Source organism: Echinops telfairi, unplaced genomic scaffold, assembly GCF_000313985.2.
Source record: "Echinops telfairi isolate 266 unplaced genomic scaffold, ASM31398v2 ScPeMD7_7468;HRSCAF=8506_0, whole genome shotgun sequence".
Lineage (NCBI taxonomy): Eukaryota > Metazoa > Chordata > Mammalia > Afrosoricida > Tenrecidae > Echinops > Echinops telfairi.
The window spans coordinates 53,296,108-53,316,003 of NW_022111369.1; the positions used below are offsets into that span (position 1 = coordinate 53,296,108).

Sequence of the window (19,896 nt, forward strand, 5' to 3'; positions counted from 1 at the left end):
GTTGTCCGTCCCCCAGGGAGGAGGTCACACACAGTTCCATGCAATTGGTTCCCTCTTTCCTACCCACTCTCCCTCCACCCTCCCTGTTTTGCCACTCACACCACTGGTACATGACATATTTTTATAAAGGGAAAACCCTTTAACAATGTTATCTAGACTCATATAATAGCTGCTTTGGGTTAAAAATGAAAAAGCATATCAATTCAGTTTATTTTAAAGAGTGACACTTTCTCATAGTTCCTACGTGTTAAATTTCCTTATATGATGGTTCAAGTAATGTGTGTAATTAATGAGTTGCTAACCTACAGGTTGGCAGTTCCAACCCACCCAGGAGTGCCATGGAATGAAGGAAGAGCTGATGATCTGCTTTTGTAAAGGTTACAGTCAGGAAATTCTTAGTAACACGGGCCCATCATGAGTCAGAGTTGACTCAAGAGCAAAAGGTTTGTTTTTTGTAATAAATATTTTAAAGTAAATTAGTTCTAGCTAGAATATAAATTCTTAAAAAAAATTATTTTCCTACATAAACAGTACTTTATTGTTCTAAAGGTGCTCCAGTGGCGCTGTTAGTTAAGTGTTGGACCTCTAAGGCAATGTCAGTGGTTCCAAACCCACGAGTCCTTTGGAGAATGGTGAGACCATCCCAGAATGATTGATAGTCTCAGAGACCTTCTGAGTCATATTGGACTCATAGCTTTTTACTAGCAATGGGGTTCGTTTGGCTGGTTATATTGTTTTAAAATGGTTGGTTTACTCTCTATGCTAAAACCCATCAGTATTATCTTGTACTCCGACACTTTCTAAAGGCAGAGTCCATCTGTGATGCAGTGCTTTACGAATATATTTTAAACGAGGAATCAAATGGACGACAGTTAAAAAAAAAATTGCCTTGATCGATTTCCGGTTGAAGGGTTCAGGTCTGAATTTGCATTGATATTGCTTCCAGTCTCAGCTCCAGTGCTTCGAACATATGGTTTCCTTCCTGTTGCTGATAAAGGCTTGTTTACGGCACCTAGCACTCCAGCAGGTTTGGGCTAAAAATTACACACATACATGTTATTTCTTACCTAACCAAAAGACAGAGATAGAAATTTAGACACATCTAAGAGACACTGTTTAGTCTAAGCCAAGGGATTGTTCTTACCTTGGAAAGTTAAACACTAAATTTATAGAAGTGATAATTTTGGAAAACAGTTTGTCTTAAAACAATCAAGAGTCATAACATTAACTCCTTATTACACAATCAAAATAAAAAGTATTATCAAACAGTCACACTTGCAGTGAAATGCCACATAATCAAGCTTGTTAACATATATAAGTTTTGAAAATGTTTACTGAAAACTGGAGTTCCTTCTTTTTTCTAGGTGTTTTCACATTACTTTTTCAGAAAATGGAAAATGAGCTAACTCATTTTAAGACTATTTCTTTTATTCTACACATCGTAAGTTTAATTTATCACTTCTCAGGAAAATCTGCTTTGTGGAGCTGAAGTAACTTGAAGCCCATCATTGCCATGGAACATTTAGGGCACAATCCTCAGAGTGCTCATGGCAGAAAAAGCCAGAGAATAGCTGCTTGAGGCTACAATGCAAATAGTGATCTCTAAAAATCAGCAACTATACATCCAAGGGGACGACGATGACAGGACACATAAAGGTTATTTCTAGGAATAGCAGAAGTGATATAAATTATCTACTACAAATACCTTTCCTGTTAATAACAGCACCCTGGTCTCTTCTGAAATATAACTCTTGTCATTACAGAAGTCCTATTAGGGGGTGGGGAGAGAAGACAGAGAAATATTAACTAAAATGAAAAGTTCTATTAATTTGTATTACTTCAACTAAGACGGACTTTCAGGCATTCTGGCTTACATTAACAATTACACTAAGATATGAGAGTTAAAAAAAAAACTGTGGAAAAATGGGATTGAAAGATAATAGGCCCAAGCGGAAAGCAAGAGTTCTGAGAATGATGGGGGCAATGAATGTATAAGTGTGCTTTACACAATTGATGTGTGTGTAGATTGTGATGAGAGTTGTATGCGCCCCAATAAAATGATTAAAATTAAAAAAAGATAATAGGATTTTTCCATTAACTTTTGTTAGAATCCCTTTCACATATCAATTCAGCAAATAATCGAAATATACTTATTAAACAAAGCCTTAAGTCTAGCTTAGCTGTAAATTAAATCAGTGGCACATAAGACTTAGGAAAATGTCTGGGACAAAATTTTAAAATGACATTTTAAAGGAAATAATACTATTATTTTCATATGGTTTCAGGCTTAAATTAGTCTGTAAGGAAATTGTATTTCTGGCATGTGTGTTTTAGGCAAGGCTGTGCAATTTCTTTAGCACACAGAATTTTATGCAACTAAAAGAAATGTTCACTCGCTTTATTCATGAAGATATATGGTAGCATCACTAGGCTATCCTACAAACCAACAGTCTTGAAATGTATAGCAGATTAAACTATAAAATCTCATTTTGTGGTAGAACAATTTGGGAATGGATAAGGGTAGTGGTTTAAATATAAACATAATTTCACTGAATTGTAGGTGTAAAAAGGTGAAATGAAAAATGTGCTGTTATATATACATAGTTTATGAAAATGAAAGTAATATGAATTCTAGATTTTAAACAATAAGAATGCTATTTTTAAATTCTAAACAAGCTTCTATATTAAAACAAACTTCAAAATGTCACCTTAAGGCAAAGAATAAAGAAACGTAATTCCATGTTACCAGGAAAGTGAACAAAGGTGAATTAGTACTATTTTTGAGCATCTATTAAAAGTGACAAACTCTTATCAAATAAACCTATACAGTATATTAATAATTGTGCACAAGTGCCATTATTGTATTTCACAGATGAAAACACTGAGGCCTTGAGGCATTAACTCGTCTAAACTCCCTCAAGTTTTAAGTAGTTGATGAGAACACAGGTCTATTAGTTGCCAAGACTAATTCTATTAATGCTAACGTTTCATATATAATTGTACATATGATTACAGTGTACTGAACATTCAATGCGTATGTTTTGTCTGCGAAAGACTAACAGTGCTTCAATGAAGTTAAAATAATTTAGGAACTTTGAAAAACCCCTTTTCATATTTAAAATTCCCAGAAAAGTAGCTCAGACTAAGCAACAACAAAGATTTTTGTCTACTCTGAACTGCTAAACTTGATTTGCATTTTCTACGTTGTAAGGTGTTAACAATATCTTGCAGTTTTGGATGACAATTCCTCTCTTTTAAAAAATTTCATGATTTAAAAAAAATTTTTATTTAATCATTTTATTGGGGGCTCGTACAACTCTTATCACAGTCCATCCATCCAACCATTGTGCCAAGCACATTTGTACATTTCTTGCCCTCATCATTCTCAAACATTTGCTTTCTACTTGAGCCCTTTGGACAATATCTTATCCCAAGAAAAACTCAGTATTTTTTCACTGTGTAGTAAGACATTCTGATATTTGCCATAGGAATGATAGTAACTGAAATTTAAGTCAGTTGAGTGTATTAGAAAAATTAAGGAAAATTACCTTTTCGGGCTGTGTAAAAAATTTCATTGGGAGAACTGGATCCTTTGGTGAATCTGCATTGCACAAAGCACTTTTACTATTTATAACACACAGAGCCACATCACACACCGTATAAAGTTTCTAGGGAAGAAAGAGAGATAGACTGTAACCTTCAGTGTACAAATTACAGTGCTAATTACAAGTAGCGCCAAAAGAAGGACATGTGGTAATTTTTTCATTGATCAGACAAAACTATCTTCTACTGTAATATATTATGAATATCAAATATGTAATACAAAGAACAAAATAAATGAAGAGAAAACAAAGTCCAAACAAAAACACACCAAAGCATGCACTTAACAAAAATTCTTACTAAGTTTGTACGGCACTTACTAATTTTACTGTTTTTTTCCCTCCTGGTCTGCAGAAGTTTGTTTTCCCCATAGTATTAAAGATTCCCCATATACATTTATAATGAAATGCAATGAAAACTGAATGACTATAGACTCAAACTCACTGTTACCCAGTAGATTCTTACTTACAGCAATCCTATAGGACACAGGTAGGGCTGCCCCTGTGGGTTTCTGAGGCTATAAATCTTTATGGCAGCAGAGGCTCATCTTTCTAGAAAGGAGCAGCTGGTGGATTTGAACAGCTGACCTTGTAAGTTAGCAGCAACAACCTGTAACCCACTATGCTACCAGGGCTCCTCTACATGACTATATCTTAAAACAACAATAGGAAAATAAGTGGGATACGAGTGCTAAGGTTTTCTTTACTGTAACATCTTACTTCCTACATGCCTAACACATATCACACATCTTACTTCATTTGTCTTGGATTCATCTGGAGACTGGGCATCTCTGGTCAACTTGATGTTCTCTGCCATCTTTTTCATAAAGGCATGGCTGTTGTTTTCATTCTTTGTCATTAAAACTTCAAGCATGAACCACAGGCACCTAAGTGGTAAACAGACTTCCCTATTAAAACACTAGATATAGCTATTTTTTGTGCTTAATGGATTACCGCCTTGCCAGGAACTCTTGTTGCCTAACTACAATAAAATCAATAAATCATTAAAATAGATCACCAGGAAAACTCTAAATCGAACTAAAGATAACTTATCTATTTATAACATTTCTCTCAAGTAGAAAATTCAAACACAAAATAAGAACATTAAAAATTAAAACAGCTCACAGTTTCACAAGACACCATGAGACACACACCAAAGGCACTCTAGCATGCATCTAAGCCAGCACATCGCAGACTGGTTTTGTTTTCCACTTGTACCCTCACTGAACTCTCTCAGAAAACATCTGAGGTCACCTGAATTTCTAAGTGAAAGTGAATACTAGACCCTGTTTACCATTAGAGTCACTCGGGGGAATTTCGATGGACAACTCTTATTGAAGAACTTGGAAACTGATGTTTTCAATACATCCCCAGAATGATTCTTGACAAAACCAACAAAGCTTTACTGAATCAATGTGGAAGGTTCTGTCTGATGATCCTCTGTGAAGTTCCTTGTCTAAATTGCATGCAAACTTACAACATACAACTCTGTCCCCTGAAACCGAATGATGTGCAACACATGTCTAATTAATATGGCTTTAAAGGCATTTAAAATGCTAAAAATCATTATTTTTAAGCATTTGAAACATTAAGTACAACATCACCATTGTTGGAGTGTTGGAAGTTACATTAAGGTAATGACAGGCCTCTAACCATAGAAGTTGGTAATCAATGGAAGTGTTTGATTAAAAACAGGATAGCAGACAAAGGATTATTAAGAGTAATGTTGAAAAAGATGTCAAAAAGAAAAATGTCATGTTGCTTACAAGTCTAGGATTTCAATGAAAAGATACAACACTTTCAGCTACAGGAAGTAGAGATAAATGTGGAATAGGACCTCAAGTAAGATAAAGCTTAACGTCCCATATACTTCAAATAAAGAATGAATAAGTTTAAGCATACCTCCCCGCCAAAGCATAGGAAAAGGGGAAAAGCAAATGATGCTTTAAGGTTTGTTATAGGCCAGTTTTAGGTAATTGTAGGCCTTCTTTCACTTTTGTCTTATTTAATATACAAATTTCTATTTTATAGAAGCAACACTTCATGAATAAGTGGTTACTACTTGCCTGTCTACAACTTTCTCTGTGTTATCTATATATCTCTATACATCTAGTATAGCAAACCTAACTGTATTACAACAACGCTGCTACAGAAGATTCCGTGTATGTGTGAGTCCTCATGCATATTTTAAAAGTTAAATTAGTGTAAAGTTAAATTTCAAGTACAAAACATTTTTACTATACAACTTATAAATGATCAAATGAACAAACCTCAGCTTTTTCTTTTTCAACCCTCAGCTCTTAATACACATAGTAAAAACCATATAATATAAAAATGAAAAGTAACAAAGCAACCTAGTTCAAGTAATCAAAAGACAGATTATTGCAAACACAAAATAACATGAACAAAAAATAAACCAACAGGAACTTGCTAGATGGGAATTCACAACATAAGAAAAAATTTATTTTAATAGGAATAATAATGGCATAGTTTAATGTAACCTTCAGAATTCTTGGGGAAAAAACATGACTTACTCTTTGATATCACGAAGCTGATCAACATCCTGGGACCTTGTAAAATCTGGATCATGGGCTAACAGGTGAATCATGTATGGAACTACATATTCAGGCAACAGTGATAATAATTTCTCTAAAAGGAAAACACAGCAATAATGGATTTTATAAAAATCATTTTCATCTTCAAGTCCTAACCAATTCAATTTCTATTTCTTCCCTAAATTGTTTTAAAACCAGAGGGAATGCGACAGCTAGATGGTCCAGAAATATTTCAACTTTCACTTTAGAGAATATTAAAGTCAATTAAAAATTGTATGGTGGGTCTCAGGCAAAACCAGGAAAATAATCCTTTGGTCTCTGAGAACTGACCAATGTTTTCAAAATAAGGCATACTGTTTAGCTCATCAGAAAAATGGACAGTTTTATGCACTATAAATAAGTTTCAAGAAGTAGGAGGCACACCACTACAATGACAACATACTTTAAAAGCTGCCATGCGATTAGAAACAAAAATTTAAAAAGTAGAAACGTATGGACTGACATGATCTATTTACACAGAGAAAATTTTCAAAGGTACTTACCAGTAGCTATGGGGTTCTGTTTAATGTACTCCCTGCGTATACTAATGTTTTTTAGCAAACACTGTCGTGCGTGAGCTCGTCTCTCCTTCACAGGATCTTTGGCACACAAGGCAAAGATCGCCATGTACTCCAATGGGAGCAGCAACTTCACAAGTGCCTTATGCAGCTTCTGAGCAAATATCTGCCTTACTTGGTAGCACTCATCCTACAGCAGCACAGAAACACACACACACACTTCAGATAGAAAAATCAGTACTTTCAAAGGGGAAAAAAATAAACCTAATTAAAAAAAAAATTCAACATTATATGCTTCTGAAAAAAAAATCTATTGGGTGAATAAACAATTTAATGTTTGGGAGATACTGAGTTAAGTCGTAACAGCAGCCCACTTTTACTCTTTATTATTGTAGAAGTATTTAGCTTTGAAGGCTAAGTGACTCATAAGGACGTGGATCACATGACTTACGTTGATAACAAGTGCACAGAGCTGAAACTGTTCTGGGGTAATAATTTCGTGGTAACAAGGTTCCTGAGCAAGCTTCATTATGGCACTGCCAGCAGCTAATCGCAAGCGAGACATATCAGATTTACTATAAACAAACAAAAAAGAAATAAACATTTCCTATAACCTTTATCATTCATACACACACTTTGATCCCTTTTTGAGTATAAGATTCAGAGGATGACTTAGGCTTAAAATCAGGTAATGGACAATCGAGAAAGTGGTTTTGAGGTCATGAGCTAAACATGGAAAACGGCTCAAATTATGAGACTTTCTGATACATGCATCTGCTTTTGCTTCTGTCCTGCTGTCCCTCCAGGACAGCCACGCAAGGAAGAGCCATCACATTGGGAACTTTGCGCCTCTCATTTTAAGAGGTATACTTACTCACTGTAGAAAATTTAGTAAAACAAAACCAAAATACCAACCTATAATATTTTAGGTATATTTTCAACAGAGATTTTTGGCATATGCATATACAAACAATAAGACTCAGACTCATGTCAGCTTAAACGAGGGACAAAAGTTGCTGATTTACATAAGAAAAAGGAACATATAGAACACAGGTTCCCAAACTTATTTGGCATACCACCCCACCTCCTTTTAGAAAATATTCTTCTGTGCTTCCTTGGATATTAAAAAGTTTTGTTTTATAGCTTATAATTAAGGAAAATGTGTAGTCACCTGCTTTTGCAGAGGGCCCCCCTCCCCATCAGTTAAGTCCCTGGGGCCTCCTGCACACTTTTCCTGTCTAGATGGCAAAGTGTGGTAATGAATGGGGAGAAAGGAAAGCCTTTCTCCTATAGCCTTTCAACTTCTACATCGAACACAGCATTGTTTTGGTACTCTGAAGACTCAAGGAAATATAGGTATGACTGGAACCCAGGAGAGACTACTGCTTAACATGAAGCAGAGGGCACTCCTAGACAACAGGAATGATACACCAAGCACTGGTGACAATGCTTGTCGATCCTCACATGGATTCTGAGGCAATGAAATATACAATCGATATTGCACTGTTGTGCAGAGCAGGAACATAGTAACTGTTTCACTGAACTACATGCTGAAGCTAACTAGGACATTAGACTACAGTGACAGACTAATAGATTATTGGGGAAAAAAAGTTCAGTCTTTAGGACTAAAGAAAGATATAACAGCATTATTAAAATAAAAATAATGTAAGCATTATAAATGTGAAGGTAGGATATGAGATGTGATTGCAAAGCCGAGGGGCAATTCTAACATTCAGTAATAATTAGGCAAATAATTCAAATGTAAATGCTACGAACAGAGCTAAAAAAATTAGAAGTGAAAAGCAAATCTCACCTGATCCTCTTTTGTTCTGTCAGGTCACCCTCACTAACCAGCATCGCTGATAATAACCGAAGAGTTGAATTGGCAGATTTAGACTGGTTGTTTTTCATACCCAACAGCCACCTTACCAGAAGTTTAATTGCCTGTACCTATAAAATATTAACATGCTAAAAGAAAGGCAACTTAAAAAAGTTCAAATTAAGGGAAGCCTACTTTATGTTAATTAAATTACTTATCTTTGGCAGCAAGCACATTTTATTAGACAAGTCCCAAAGAAAATAACAACAATAAAAATGAACATTTATTTGGTGTTTAATATATGCAAAGTACTTTCCCAAAGCTGCACTTATATTAACTAATCTCTTGAACAACTTAATGAGAAGTATTCTTACCTCCAACAGGTAGGCAACTGAGACAAGTAGTATATAGATAATGGCTAATGCCCTGTCCTGGTTATTCAACATTTTTAATCACTTGAAAATTTATTTAAAAGGTAACTACTGAAAATGCTACAAAGTAAAAACTACTTGCTGTAGAGTCAACTCTGACTTGTAGTGATATGTGTGTTCAAACATAAATAGCTCTACAGGGGTTTCAGTGGTAGATTTTTCAGAAGTTGGCACCTCTGGGTGAATCTGAACATACAAACTCTTGGTTAGCTGCCAAGTATGTTAGCCATTTTCACATTTTCAGTTTCTCCATAGTGATTGAAAGTATTCACATAGGCGTTCATAATTTTCGTACTGCTAAAGTAGTAGTTTTGAAGAAACTATTTAAGTCTGCTGCAGTCTCAACATTCTAGCAAAAAAATCTACGTGATCCCATAATGACTGTGGTTATAATTACTTCCAAACTTGTGCTCAAAAGATTGTTGTCTTATTTGTATTCAAAAGATTGCTAATATACTTGCGAGAGCAAGTGAAAGGATACAGGTATTATTAACTATCTTCACTAACAACAGATACAGGAATTGATGGATACATGATTACAATGAAGCTATGCAAAGTGAAACAGACTATCAATGTAGACGACAGTTTGTTTCAAATCAGGACCTCGAATGCGTTCAGCCACCACTGAAGGAAAACCATACAAACTCCAATTTCAAGAAAGTGAAAGAACCACACACTAGCTAGAAGGGGAATTACAGGCCAAAGCCCTACTACAAATTTTGTCTCCTAAGAAAACCTGGATAGGGTTTACATGAGTGAGTCTACTGCGTAGTAAATCAACTCTCATTCCTGGCCGAGTAGAAAACAATGGTGTCTGGTTCAAAGATGGCAGTTGATGACACCTCTTTGAATGGCTGATCACTTTCCAACAGTCCTGACAATAATCCAATGTACACACCGGGCTTAGCATGCTCTTCTGTGTATTCCATTCTAGATTGCCCAAATTCTAAAAACTTAGGTCTGTTCCAGCTTTGCTTCACTGACCAAACCGGTTCGAACAGTTTCAAGCCCTGTTTCAAATGTTAAGATCATTACTTTTTAAAAAATGACCTTTACTGAAGTATAATTTCTCTCTCTTGAAAGTCACCAATTTGATGGCAATGAATTTACAAGTTAATATTTCCAAATGATAGTGGTGAAGCTAGACTACTAATCTCGAGATGCCTTTGTGCATCAACACGCAATAATTTTTGTACAAGAGTCCCCTATGACTGTTCAGCAGAGAGGAAAGTCCGTAGAAGACACTGAATACAGTCATATGTAAATAATCAAATGATGGGTGCAATTTTGTTGAAAAACAAACAACTTGTCACCAAGGATTTAAAAATAAAACACCTCACTGAAAAATACATATTAAGTATTAGGTAAAAGGAATACCGACAAACATTCCTTACATCAACCTAAGAGTTATTAAGAGCTACAAAATGTTACCTTTGCTAGTACTTCAGGGGAAACCTCTTCATCTGGAGACCATAATTTCCCATTTTTCTCACCTGTGGACTATAGATAAATTTAACTTTTAGGAAGCAAAAATTTCATTGTTTTGTTCACTAAGCTTTTTATGGTAAATAATATGATTTCTATAAAATAGATAAGAAAATTGGAAAGCTGAACATTATTCTAGATTAAAAGACATATTCGTTGGACAACTCTCCTTAATAGGAGTGAATTATTAAATTTTGTTATGTGAATTATGGCAATAGAAAAAAAAACAGTGGGAAAACTAGATGGTGCCCAGCTACCAGTACCAGCTCCCCTGCAAAGGATCAGATTAGAAGGTCTTGCCTAGTGTGGGAGAAAAACATAGAACAAAACTTGAAATCTTGAGACCAGGCTCACTGGTCTTACGGATAGAGACTTGTAGAAGTCCCAAGACTATCATCCTGAATCACCCATCATGTCTGGACCAGAACACACATCCCCACCTAACCCCATCATTCTTGGAATAATCGACCATCTAACATCAGAAGGGCAGCATTTATCCAAGGGCAATGATCAGAAGGTTTTAAGAGGAGGAGGAACATAAACAGGAAACAGGGAGGAAAGGGGTAAGTGACACATTAAAAGGACTGCAATGGATACGCTGAAGTAAATGGGCTTGACTTATTGAATGTAAATAGAGAAAAAAAGTTCATTATAAACTGTTCAGTACAGCATCCAATATATACTAGCTCCTCATATTTGCACCAATGTCTGTAATAAAGCACAGGTAAACATGAAAAAAACAAAGAAAAAGAAAAAAAAAGTGGGATTTATTGCAAAGGCTCTAGGCTCACAGTTTTTTTTCGAGAGAACAAAAAAAGGCATTTGGCTCCTAGAATAATTTATTTTGGTTATTGTTACTTGTAATTGATATAAGGAATGGTAAGCTGCAGCTGAGGGGAAAAGCAGCTTCTGAAGTGGTCCAGAGAAAAAGCATGGTTGATTAACAGGAGGCCAGTATGTACTGGAGCCATCCTGCTAGAAGCCCAGATCCTACATACATTCATATAGTCCAGGGGTGGAGAATAGATGAGTGCATTTCAGTATTAGGAGTTAAGGATTGCCTGAAAAGAAAAAGGCTTTTTTAGTTGAAGTCAAGGTAGAGCAAGGGGCTTAGAAAAGAAAACCTGAGCCCCAACCAGAACTGCTGAGAAAACAGAGTTCTGTATTTTAAGGGAAGACCTGTACAGAAAGAGAAAAGAGGCTGGAAGTTTAAAAGGTAAAGTTTACTGAGCTTATGGGCATGGCTTAGCCCCAGGGCCCAGCGGGTCTGAAGTGTGGGGAGGTTTGTGTGGACTTCTAAGCTTGCAGTGGCATCAACTGACCCACTGTGGATGGCTAAGGCTGATGACCAGAACTGGACCAACTGCTTTGACTATGTGAGCTGGAATTGGCTGCCATTAGGCTTTGGTTCAGATCTCTTGCTTTGAGGGTGCTCAATAAATGGTGGCCCTGAACTACCATTTATTTATTATTTTTGTGCCCTCCTTGCTTTATTATGGCATATATTTATCTGGTAGGCATGGTTCTGCCTTTGTGAATATTATTCAAAGTTTTGCCCCATTCACAACCCCCACTGTTTGTGTAAAGTGTCCAGTCACTTATGAGTTTAATCTGTATGGGTCAACAATTCATGTACTGAGGTATGAAGCCAGCCTATTCTTGTATAATTTGTTTCTCATCAGTGTTTTAAATTCTATACTACTAGCTAAGTTAATGTTATAATTAATAGAATTCGGGAGAAAGATGGGGCTTTCTACTCCTGTAGAGTTACAGTCTGGGACTCACAGGGGCAGTTCTACCCTGTCCCAGAGGGTGGCTGAGTCAGCATTGAGTTGATGGCAGTGAGGTTTTTTTCTTTTCTTTTCTGGTTATCAACAGAATTACCATATGCTCCGGGGGATGATTTATAATGTACTCTATTATAAATTGATAATGACTCTAAAGTGAACCACAGACATAAATATATGGATTTTCAGTTTGCACTTAATTATAGTCCCAATATAAGAACAGTTAGTTCTTATGACACAACCCTGCTCAATACCTACCCCCAAAAAGGGATCACTATGCTCACCTTCCCGACACAATTGCTGAAGACAAAGCGGGTGAATAAGCAAATGTGATGAAGAAAGCTGATGGTGCCCAGCTATCAAAAGATATGTCTGGGGTCTTAAAGGTAAAAGCTTGAAGGTAAACAAGCGGCCATCTAGCTCAGAAGCAACACATATCAGCCTGTGTGATCACAAGGTGTCAAAGGGATCACTGAAGACAAATGGGTGCATAAGCAAATGTGGTGAAGAAAGCTGATGGTGCCCAGCTATCAAAAAGTATAGCATCTGGGCTCTTAAAGGCTTGAAGGTAAACAAGCGGCCATCAAGCTCAGAAGCAACAAAGCCCACATGGAAGAAGCACACCAGCCTATGCGATCACAAGGTGTCAAAGGGATCAGGTATAGGGCATCATCAGAATGAAAAATCTTACTATAGTGAATGATGGCGGCAGTGCCGAGTGGAGACCCAAAGCCCATTTGCAGGCCACTGGAGATCCCCTTGCAGAAGGGTTTCAGGGAGGAGACGAGCTAGTCAGGGTGCGACGCAGCAACAATGAAAAATACAACTTTCCTCTAGTTCCTAAAAGCTTCTACCCCGCCCCCAATATCATAATCCGAATTCTACCTTGCAAGTCTGGCTAGACCAGAGGATGTACACTGATACAGATAGGAACTGGAACCACAGGGAATCCAGGGTGGATGATCCCTTCAGGACCAGTGGTGTGAGTGGCGATACTGGGAGGGCAGAGGGAGAGTGGGTTGGAAAGAGGGAACTGATTATAAGGAACTATATGTGACCCCCTCCCTGGGGGACGGACAACAGAAAAGTGGGTGAAGGGAGATGTCAGACAGGGCAAGATATGACAAAATAATAATTTATAAATTATCAAGGGCTCATGCGGGAGGGGGAAGCGGGGAGGGAGGGGAAAAATGAGGACCTGATGCCGGCGGCTTAAGTGGAGAGGAAATGTTTTGAGAATGATGAATGCAATGAATGTACAAATGTGCTTTACACAATTGATGTATGTATGGATTGTGATAAGAGTTGTATGAGCCCCTAATAAAATGATTTAAAAAAAAGGGGGGGGGATTCGGTAAAAATAAAAGTGCTATAGAAAAGTATTGTGAAGAAACCAGACAGTGTCCAGCTATGATCAAAGAAAAGCATCTGAGGTCTTAAAGGCTTGTCTTTAGACAAGCAATCATCTTAGTGAGTTGTCAACTAAGCGAACCTGGAAAAAGCACACTAGCCTGTGTGATACAAGTATTGTATACAAGGGGTTACCCCCCAAAACCGGAAAAAACCCTCCACTGGGCAGAGCTGTAGTAGTACGCATTTTTCCTGCTAGGCCAGCATTGAGCAACTCACTGTGACTTAGTACATATAGTGGCGTTGCTCAGGAAGGATCTTTCTGGTCACAGTGAATTTTTTCATACAAGCAGTTTCTCTCGAAACTCATTTTTTGTGTGTGTGAGTGTGTGATGGCCAGATTAATAGAACAGTGTGCAGCAATGAAATTTTGTTTCCTGCTGAGGAAAAACACCACAGAAACTCACGTTGTGATGCTGAACACAGCTGACAAGGTCTGCGCTACGGGAAACTCAAGTGCACTAGAGGTTTTCTCCTTTCAGAAAAGGTTCAATGCTGATTGAGGACACACCTTGTTCTGGACATCTGTCAACTTCCTGAGTGGAGGATAATGTTGACAAAATTCGTGCACTTGTGCTTGAAGCCTGACCACAGATCACTGAAGAAATGGGCAAGTTATCTGGACTATGTTGGAGCTTGGTTCAGTGAATTTTAATGGAAGATTTGGGAATGAGATGGGATGCTGCGACATTTGTGCCTCGGGTTCTAACCAGCCAAACCGACCCAGACTTTTTCGCCCCAAGGTCATGACAAGACCCGAAAGTAAACATCAATCAAGCCAGTGGAAGCCGCCATTGTTACCTCACCCCCCAAAAGCTCATCAAGTGAAATCAAAGATCAAGATGATGTTCATTTTTCTTTTTTTTTTTTATGTGAGGGGGCAGTGCATTTGGAGTTCGTTCCATTAGGTCAGACTGTTAATCAAGCTTTTCATTTAGACTAGTTGTTCTCAACCTTCCTAATGCCGCGGCCCTTAATAGAGTTCCTCATGTTGTGGTGACCCCAGAAGACACCAGAGGAGCAGCAGCAGCAGGACCAGGAGCCAGACCATGTATTAGAGCGGTGGATTTCCCAACCCATGGATCAAATAAAGTTGAAGGCTTTTGTGCAGGAGGCTGAATTTTGGGGTAGGGTGGACTTCTACACACTTAATTCAGCGTGCTGGGTTAGCTGACTCACAGAACTTGAACTAAATGTTTTCGGGTTGAGGCTTACAGCAGAATAATGTCCCTTTGGTATTTATTAGCAGACTTGAAAGACCTTTGTAACATATCCTGATAAACAACTATCCTATTTCTTCTGAGCATTCCTCATTGGCATTACGTCCTGCTAACATCCATAATGAACTCTTTAATCATTTGGAGGGGTGGGAGGGAAGTGGCATATTCTATAACGTATATGTTATTTCTATGAAAAATATAATAAATGCTCCAATTCTGTGACTTAAGTCATTATGGATCAGAAGGAAAATAATCAGGCTGAGATTACTAAATTTCTTCAATTAAAGAAAAACTTTAAAATGACTGCTATAAGTTTTGCTTAAAAAAACTTAAATATATTGTACATACACTGATAAAGCAAAAATAACATTGTATTTTAGAAAAACTTGGCGATAAGTGTTTTATTTCTAGCATTAGTAATATCAGGCAGTTGGGGGTTTAACTAACAGTCAGATCTCTCATCATTAAGGGGAAAAAAAACATCAGTTTGATTTAAGTCTTTGAGAAGGCTGTCCTTGCTCAAACAAGGAGTGGGCAAATGCAGAAGGAAAGAATGGGATCACTAGAGGACTGAGCTTGGTCAGGAATTAAGACTGTTATGGCTACTTTTGGCTTGTCCAAGGTCAAGTCATACCTTATATACTCAACTTTCCTGCTTAAGCATTTACTTAAAAAACAAACCAAAAAAACCATTTTATTGGCCCCTAATTCACATACCATACAATTCAATAGTTCAATCCTATTACTTAAGCATCTTAAAAATAGGACTCATCAATAATTGTCATCTATGAAGAATGTTAAATCACATTTGCTAGCCCTATTTATCAAAGGAAGTGTGAGACATAGGATGACACGCATGCCTTTGTCTTGTCTACTATGTCCAGAATGGGTGGCGGAGGAGAGAACCCTATTCTTCAGAAAGTTCCCCATACTGGGTGCTCAAGCTGAGTAAGCCACTGAGAAAGGTTAGGAAGGATTTGGGTAAGCTGATATTGACTTGATCTTTTATTTACAATGCTTCAGCTGATTTGTGTCTTTCCTCAATATTCCTTTAATTTAGGTCATGTGGTTATTTTTAATTACAGGTGTGTTTCAGAAATCACAGGGGTAGCTTTTGCAAGCTATACAGTCCTAGGATAAGGTGACCAGACGTCCCACTTTTGAACAATTTTTCCTGTGTCCCGCAGCATTTTTAAAAAGTCCCGATTTTTGGGAAAAATGCACGACAAGCTAGGGTATACGGTTTTCGGCTGCCATGTGGCTATTTCGCCAGGATATGAGTTTTATCAATGGTGTCCCGCTTTACCAATGTTAAAATCTGGTCACCTTATCCTAGGATCAAACTCAGAACTAATATATTAGACTCACTGCCATCGAGTCAATTCTGACTTGGAGTGACCCTATAGGTATATCAGAAATGCCTCTGTGGTTTCTGAAGCAGTTTGTAGGAGGAGAAAGCCTCTTTTCCCCATCGAATGGCTGGTGGATTCAAATGTCCAACCTTGGGTTAGTAACGAAACACCTCACCCACTACACCACCAAAGCTCTTAATACACATACTCTTCAGTACCTACCTCAATCACAAGATAAATGAAGGTAGGTCAAACAGTATTGTTACAGTTCAGACATGCATTATTTATTACTAACAAAAAATACTCAAACAGATCTCTTTAATAAGTGATGGCTGCAGTTAGGTTCTCTCAGTAATACACTTGTCACCTGTCTTAAGAGTCTGTAAGACTACCTTAAACCCCATCCCCCTCCCTCCCCCGCCCAAAATATACAAACCGGGTCCAATCAATACAGTGGTTTATGGATTTGTTGGACAATTAACTTCCAGGCCAACAGGTCAGCTCTGAAAGCTAGGGTGACTTGACTTTGGGTGCCTTGGGTGGGCGAAATCTCCATGGGGTAATCTCAGATTTTCTTGAAGAGCACAGGGAAACTGCAGGACTTAATAGGAAGAAGTTTTAAGAAAAATAAAGAGCTGTATTGCTGAGGAAGTTTTCCCATCCTAACAATGCACCCACTCATTCTTTGAGGGGAGGAAGGGCTGCCCTCTGATCATTCTCTGGGAAATCCTTACCCTCCTATAGCCCTCATCTTGTCCCTTTCTTTTGGTTCCCCAAACTCATAAAACATTTAACTGGAGTAAGATTTTAGTCCTCGAGGATGCCAAGAGTGCGGTTTGGACACCTTGTAACGAGAAGACGACATAATTTTGAAGGATAGGGTTAGAAAGATGGAAATGCTGCCTTTAGAAATGTATAAATGGAGATGTTAAGAAACAATATCTTTAAATTTTGATATTTTTGCTTTATAAAGGTTTTTTATTTCACAGTAATACTTTTACTTACCCTCATATTTAGTGCCAAAAGCCTGAGGTCCTTTTGGTATATTTCAAAAGGTTAGTATAATTCAAGCTTACTTATTTAAAAACCGTATTTGTTAAAAAAAAAAAAAAAAAAAATGTTCGAATGCTCCAGAAGGTTCTCAAAAGGTTAGGATAAAAGTATTTGATTTACATTTTTAACTTCCTAATACATTCATCACATGGTCTCATTTCCCGCTCTTGAATGTTAAGTTCTAGTAACAGCTACTGAGAAGTCAGAAAGCATTTGAAAATTTGAGTAAGCAAATAAATAAGGGAGTGAGTTATATAATAAAAGGATAAGAGAATTATAGAAAGAAGCAAGCATTTTCTGAGACAAACGAGGATAAGAGTTTTAATATTATCAGCTCTAAGAGTAATACCGCAGCTCTACGTTCTCATGAAGATGGAGAGACTTACCCTGTCATTCATTAGTAGATCTTTCACAATAAAGTTTGCGACTACAGATTTCATTGGGGAAGCAAACTGATCTGGTGCTAACATAGAAATGTGGCCCAAAGAAACTAATGGAGTTATAAGTTGTTCTGGTACATCTGCATTCAGACTCCTACTGAGTGGCTATAAAAATAAAATACACAAAATTACTAGTTTGTTTTATAAATGTCTAGACAGTCTGTTAAAACACATTTCAGAATTCTGAATTTAATGTGGCCAAAGTCAATCTATTCTAGTGATACATGGCCATAAGAAACTTTAACCACACCAACCATAAGAAACTTTAACCACTCTTGGTTCTTATCCACTGAAATTAAAAATGGAAAGAATGTAAAATAATACACGAGCCCGTGCACATGCACTGAGGAGTACATTAAAACATGCTAATATTTCTACTTCACTGAATTCAGCATTATTTTCCAGTTCTCTGGAATTGGCCTGGGAGGCAGTTTAAAATTACTTTGAATCAAAGAAAATATAAGTTGTCTGGGTTTGGTTAATAAGGTATAATTTTTAACAGATAATCTTATAAAAGCATGAGTCAAAAAATTATATTTAAGGAAAGGGAAACTAGGATTAACTTCCAGATAGAGTTGTCAGATAGATGAGGTTTCAAAATCATCAACTCATGCTCAATAAAGATAAATGGACTTCAGCCAACAAGCCTCAAACGAAGATAAAATGCCACATGCACATATTCCTTCAATATAAATTAAGTTCAAAATGTAAATGAAAGGCTGGGGCTATAGTACTGAAAAAGAAACACGAGGTATCTGCTGTTACAGAATTTAAATTAAAATCAGAAAGACTAAAAACCTCTAACTTTTGCTATGATGAAAACACCAAAAACAATACCAATTTATAAACTATCAAGGGCTCATGAGGGAAGGGGGAGCGGGGAGGGAGGGGAAAAAATGAGGACTTAATGTCGGGGGTTTAAGTGGAGAGAAAATGTTTTGAGAATGACTGTCAAATGCACTTTACACAATTGATGTGTGTATGGATTGCGATAACAGTTGTATGAACCCCTAATAAAATGTTTTAAAAAAAATTGTAAAAAGAAAAAAAAAAAACATCAAAAACAAAAACTCACTGCCACCGAGTTGATTCCAACTCACAGCGATCATGTAGGACAAAGGAGAACCACCCTGTGAGTCTCTGACTTTGGAGTAGATAGCTGTATCTTTCTCCTGCAGACCAGCTTGGAGGGTTTGAACCTCGGATCCTGTGGTTGGCAGCTTGATGTGCAAACCTCTATGTCACTGGGGCTCTTGCCATCAAACCACCACAGCACTTAAAAGAAAATAGAACCCAAGATACATTATATGAATTACACATACCTCAAAAATCTGTGCTAGCTGGACTTCTTTATTTGTAAATATGGCATGTATACAGTGCACAGCCTGTTTTGCTTGGTGTGGAGTACCTCGCTTTGCTTTTTGATGTAAAATTGGAATTAAGGTCCTGTAAAAAATATCAATAGTGAAAAAACAATCAAACCCCACAAACACAAGTAATACCTCCTGCATTACTTCCCCTATTTGAATGCATGCTATCTTTTAAGTAGTCAGTTTTTTGAGAAAGAAAAACAAGATAAGTTATTTCTTGGGGTCATATTTCTAATTTCCTACTTACTTTCTACAGTTGTCATCAGTTATTTCAAAAAGCTAAAATGATAGAAGAAAGTGTGCAAGTATACTGATGGAAAAATATTAAAAAACATCTAGGAAATATTAAGTGTGTGCACCATTGACTGCACAACCACTCAAAGGACTATTTATTACTTATAACTATAATATAGATTATAAAAACTTGAGCCTCCTATAGGACAGAGCTAGAAAATAGTGAAGCTGAAGTTTGATACCTATAAATGATAATAGAGAACAAGTAAAATGAAAAGAACATGTTTACATGAATCTATAAAAACTGCCATACACTTTAGGTAGATAAGACAAACATAGCCATGAAAAACAAAACTCAAACACATCAAAATGTCAACACTGGCTTTTTAAAATTTTTCTAAAGTTCTCTTGCCTTATTGTTATCCTGAGAAGAAAATTGATTTATGAATGGATACTAAGAATTACTTGCATATTCCCTAAAAGGTTGATTTAAGTCTAAATAAAAACCTTCAGCACTAAGTTTGATCCTAAGGCAACGATCCTCCTTAATATGTCAAAGTGAAAACAAAATTAGACAAAAATAA

At 36.9% G+C, this 19,896-nt stretch overlaps 1 protein-coding gene across 1 annotated transcript in view; it reads right to left on the reverse strand.

The window, feature by feature from the left end:
* Positions 1-19,896, reverse strand: part of PDS5A (PDS5 cohesin associated factor A) — a 144,723-nt gene that overhangs the window by 13,715 nt on the left and 111,112 nt on the right. The window contains exons 19-29 of the mRNA XM_045284096.1: positions 19,031-19,154; positions 17,655-17,813; positions 10,393-10,461; positions 8,525-8,661; positions 7,163-7,286; positions 6,697-6,901; positions 6,134-6,248; positions 4,354-4,486; positions 3,549-3,668; positions 1,706-1,768; positions 889-1,034 (exon numbers count right to left, since the gene is read on the reverse strand). Of these exons, the coding sequence (XP_045140031.1) occupies positions 889-1,034; positions 1,706-1,768; positions 3,549-3,668; positions 4,354-4,486; positions 6,134-6,248; positions 6,697-6,901; positions 7,163-7,286; positions 8,525-8,661; positions 10,393-10,461; positions 17,655-17,813; positions 19,031-19,154 (1,395 nt within the window). The remainder of the gene's footprint in view (positions 1-888; positions 1,035-1,705; positions 1,769-3,548; positions 3,669-4,353; positions 4,487-6,133; positions 6,249-6,696; positions 6,902-7,162; positions 7,287-8,524; positions 8,662-10,392; positions 10,462-17,654; positions 17,814-19,030; positions 19,155-19,896) is intronic.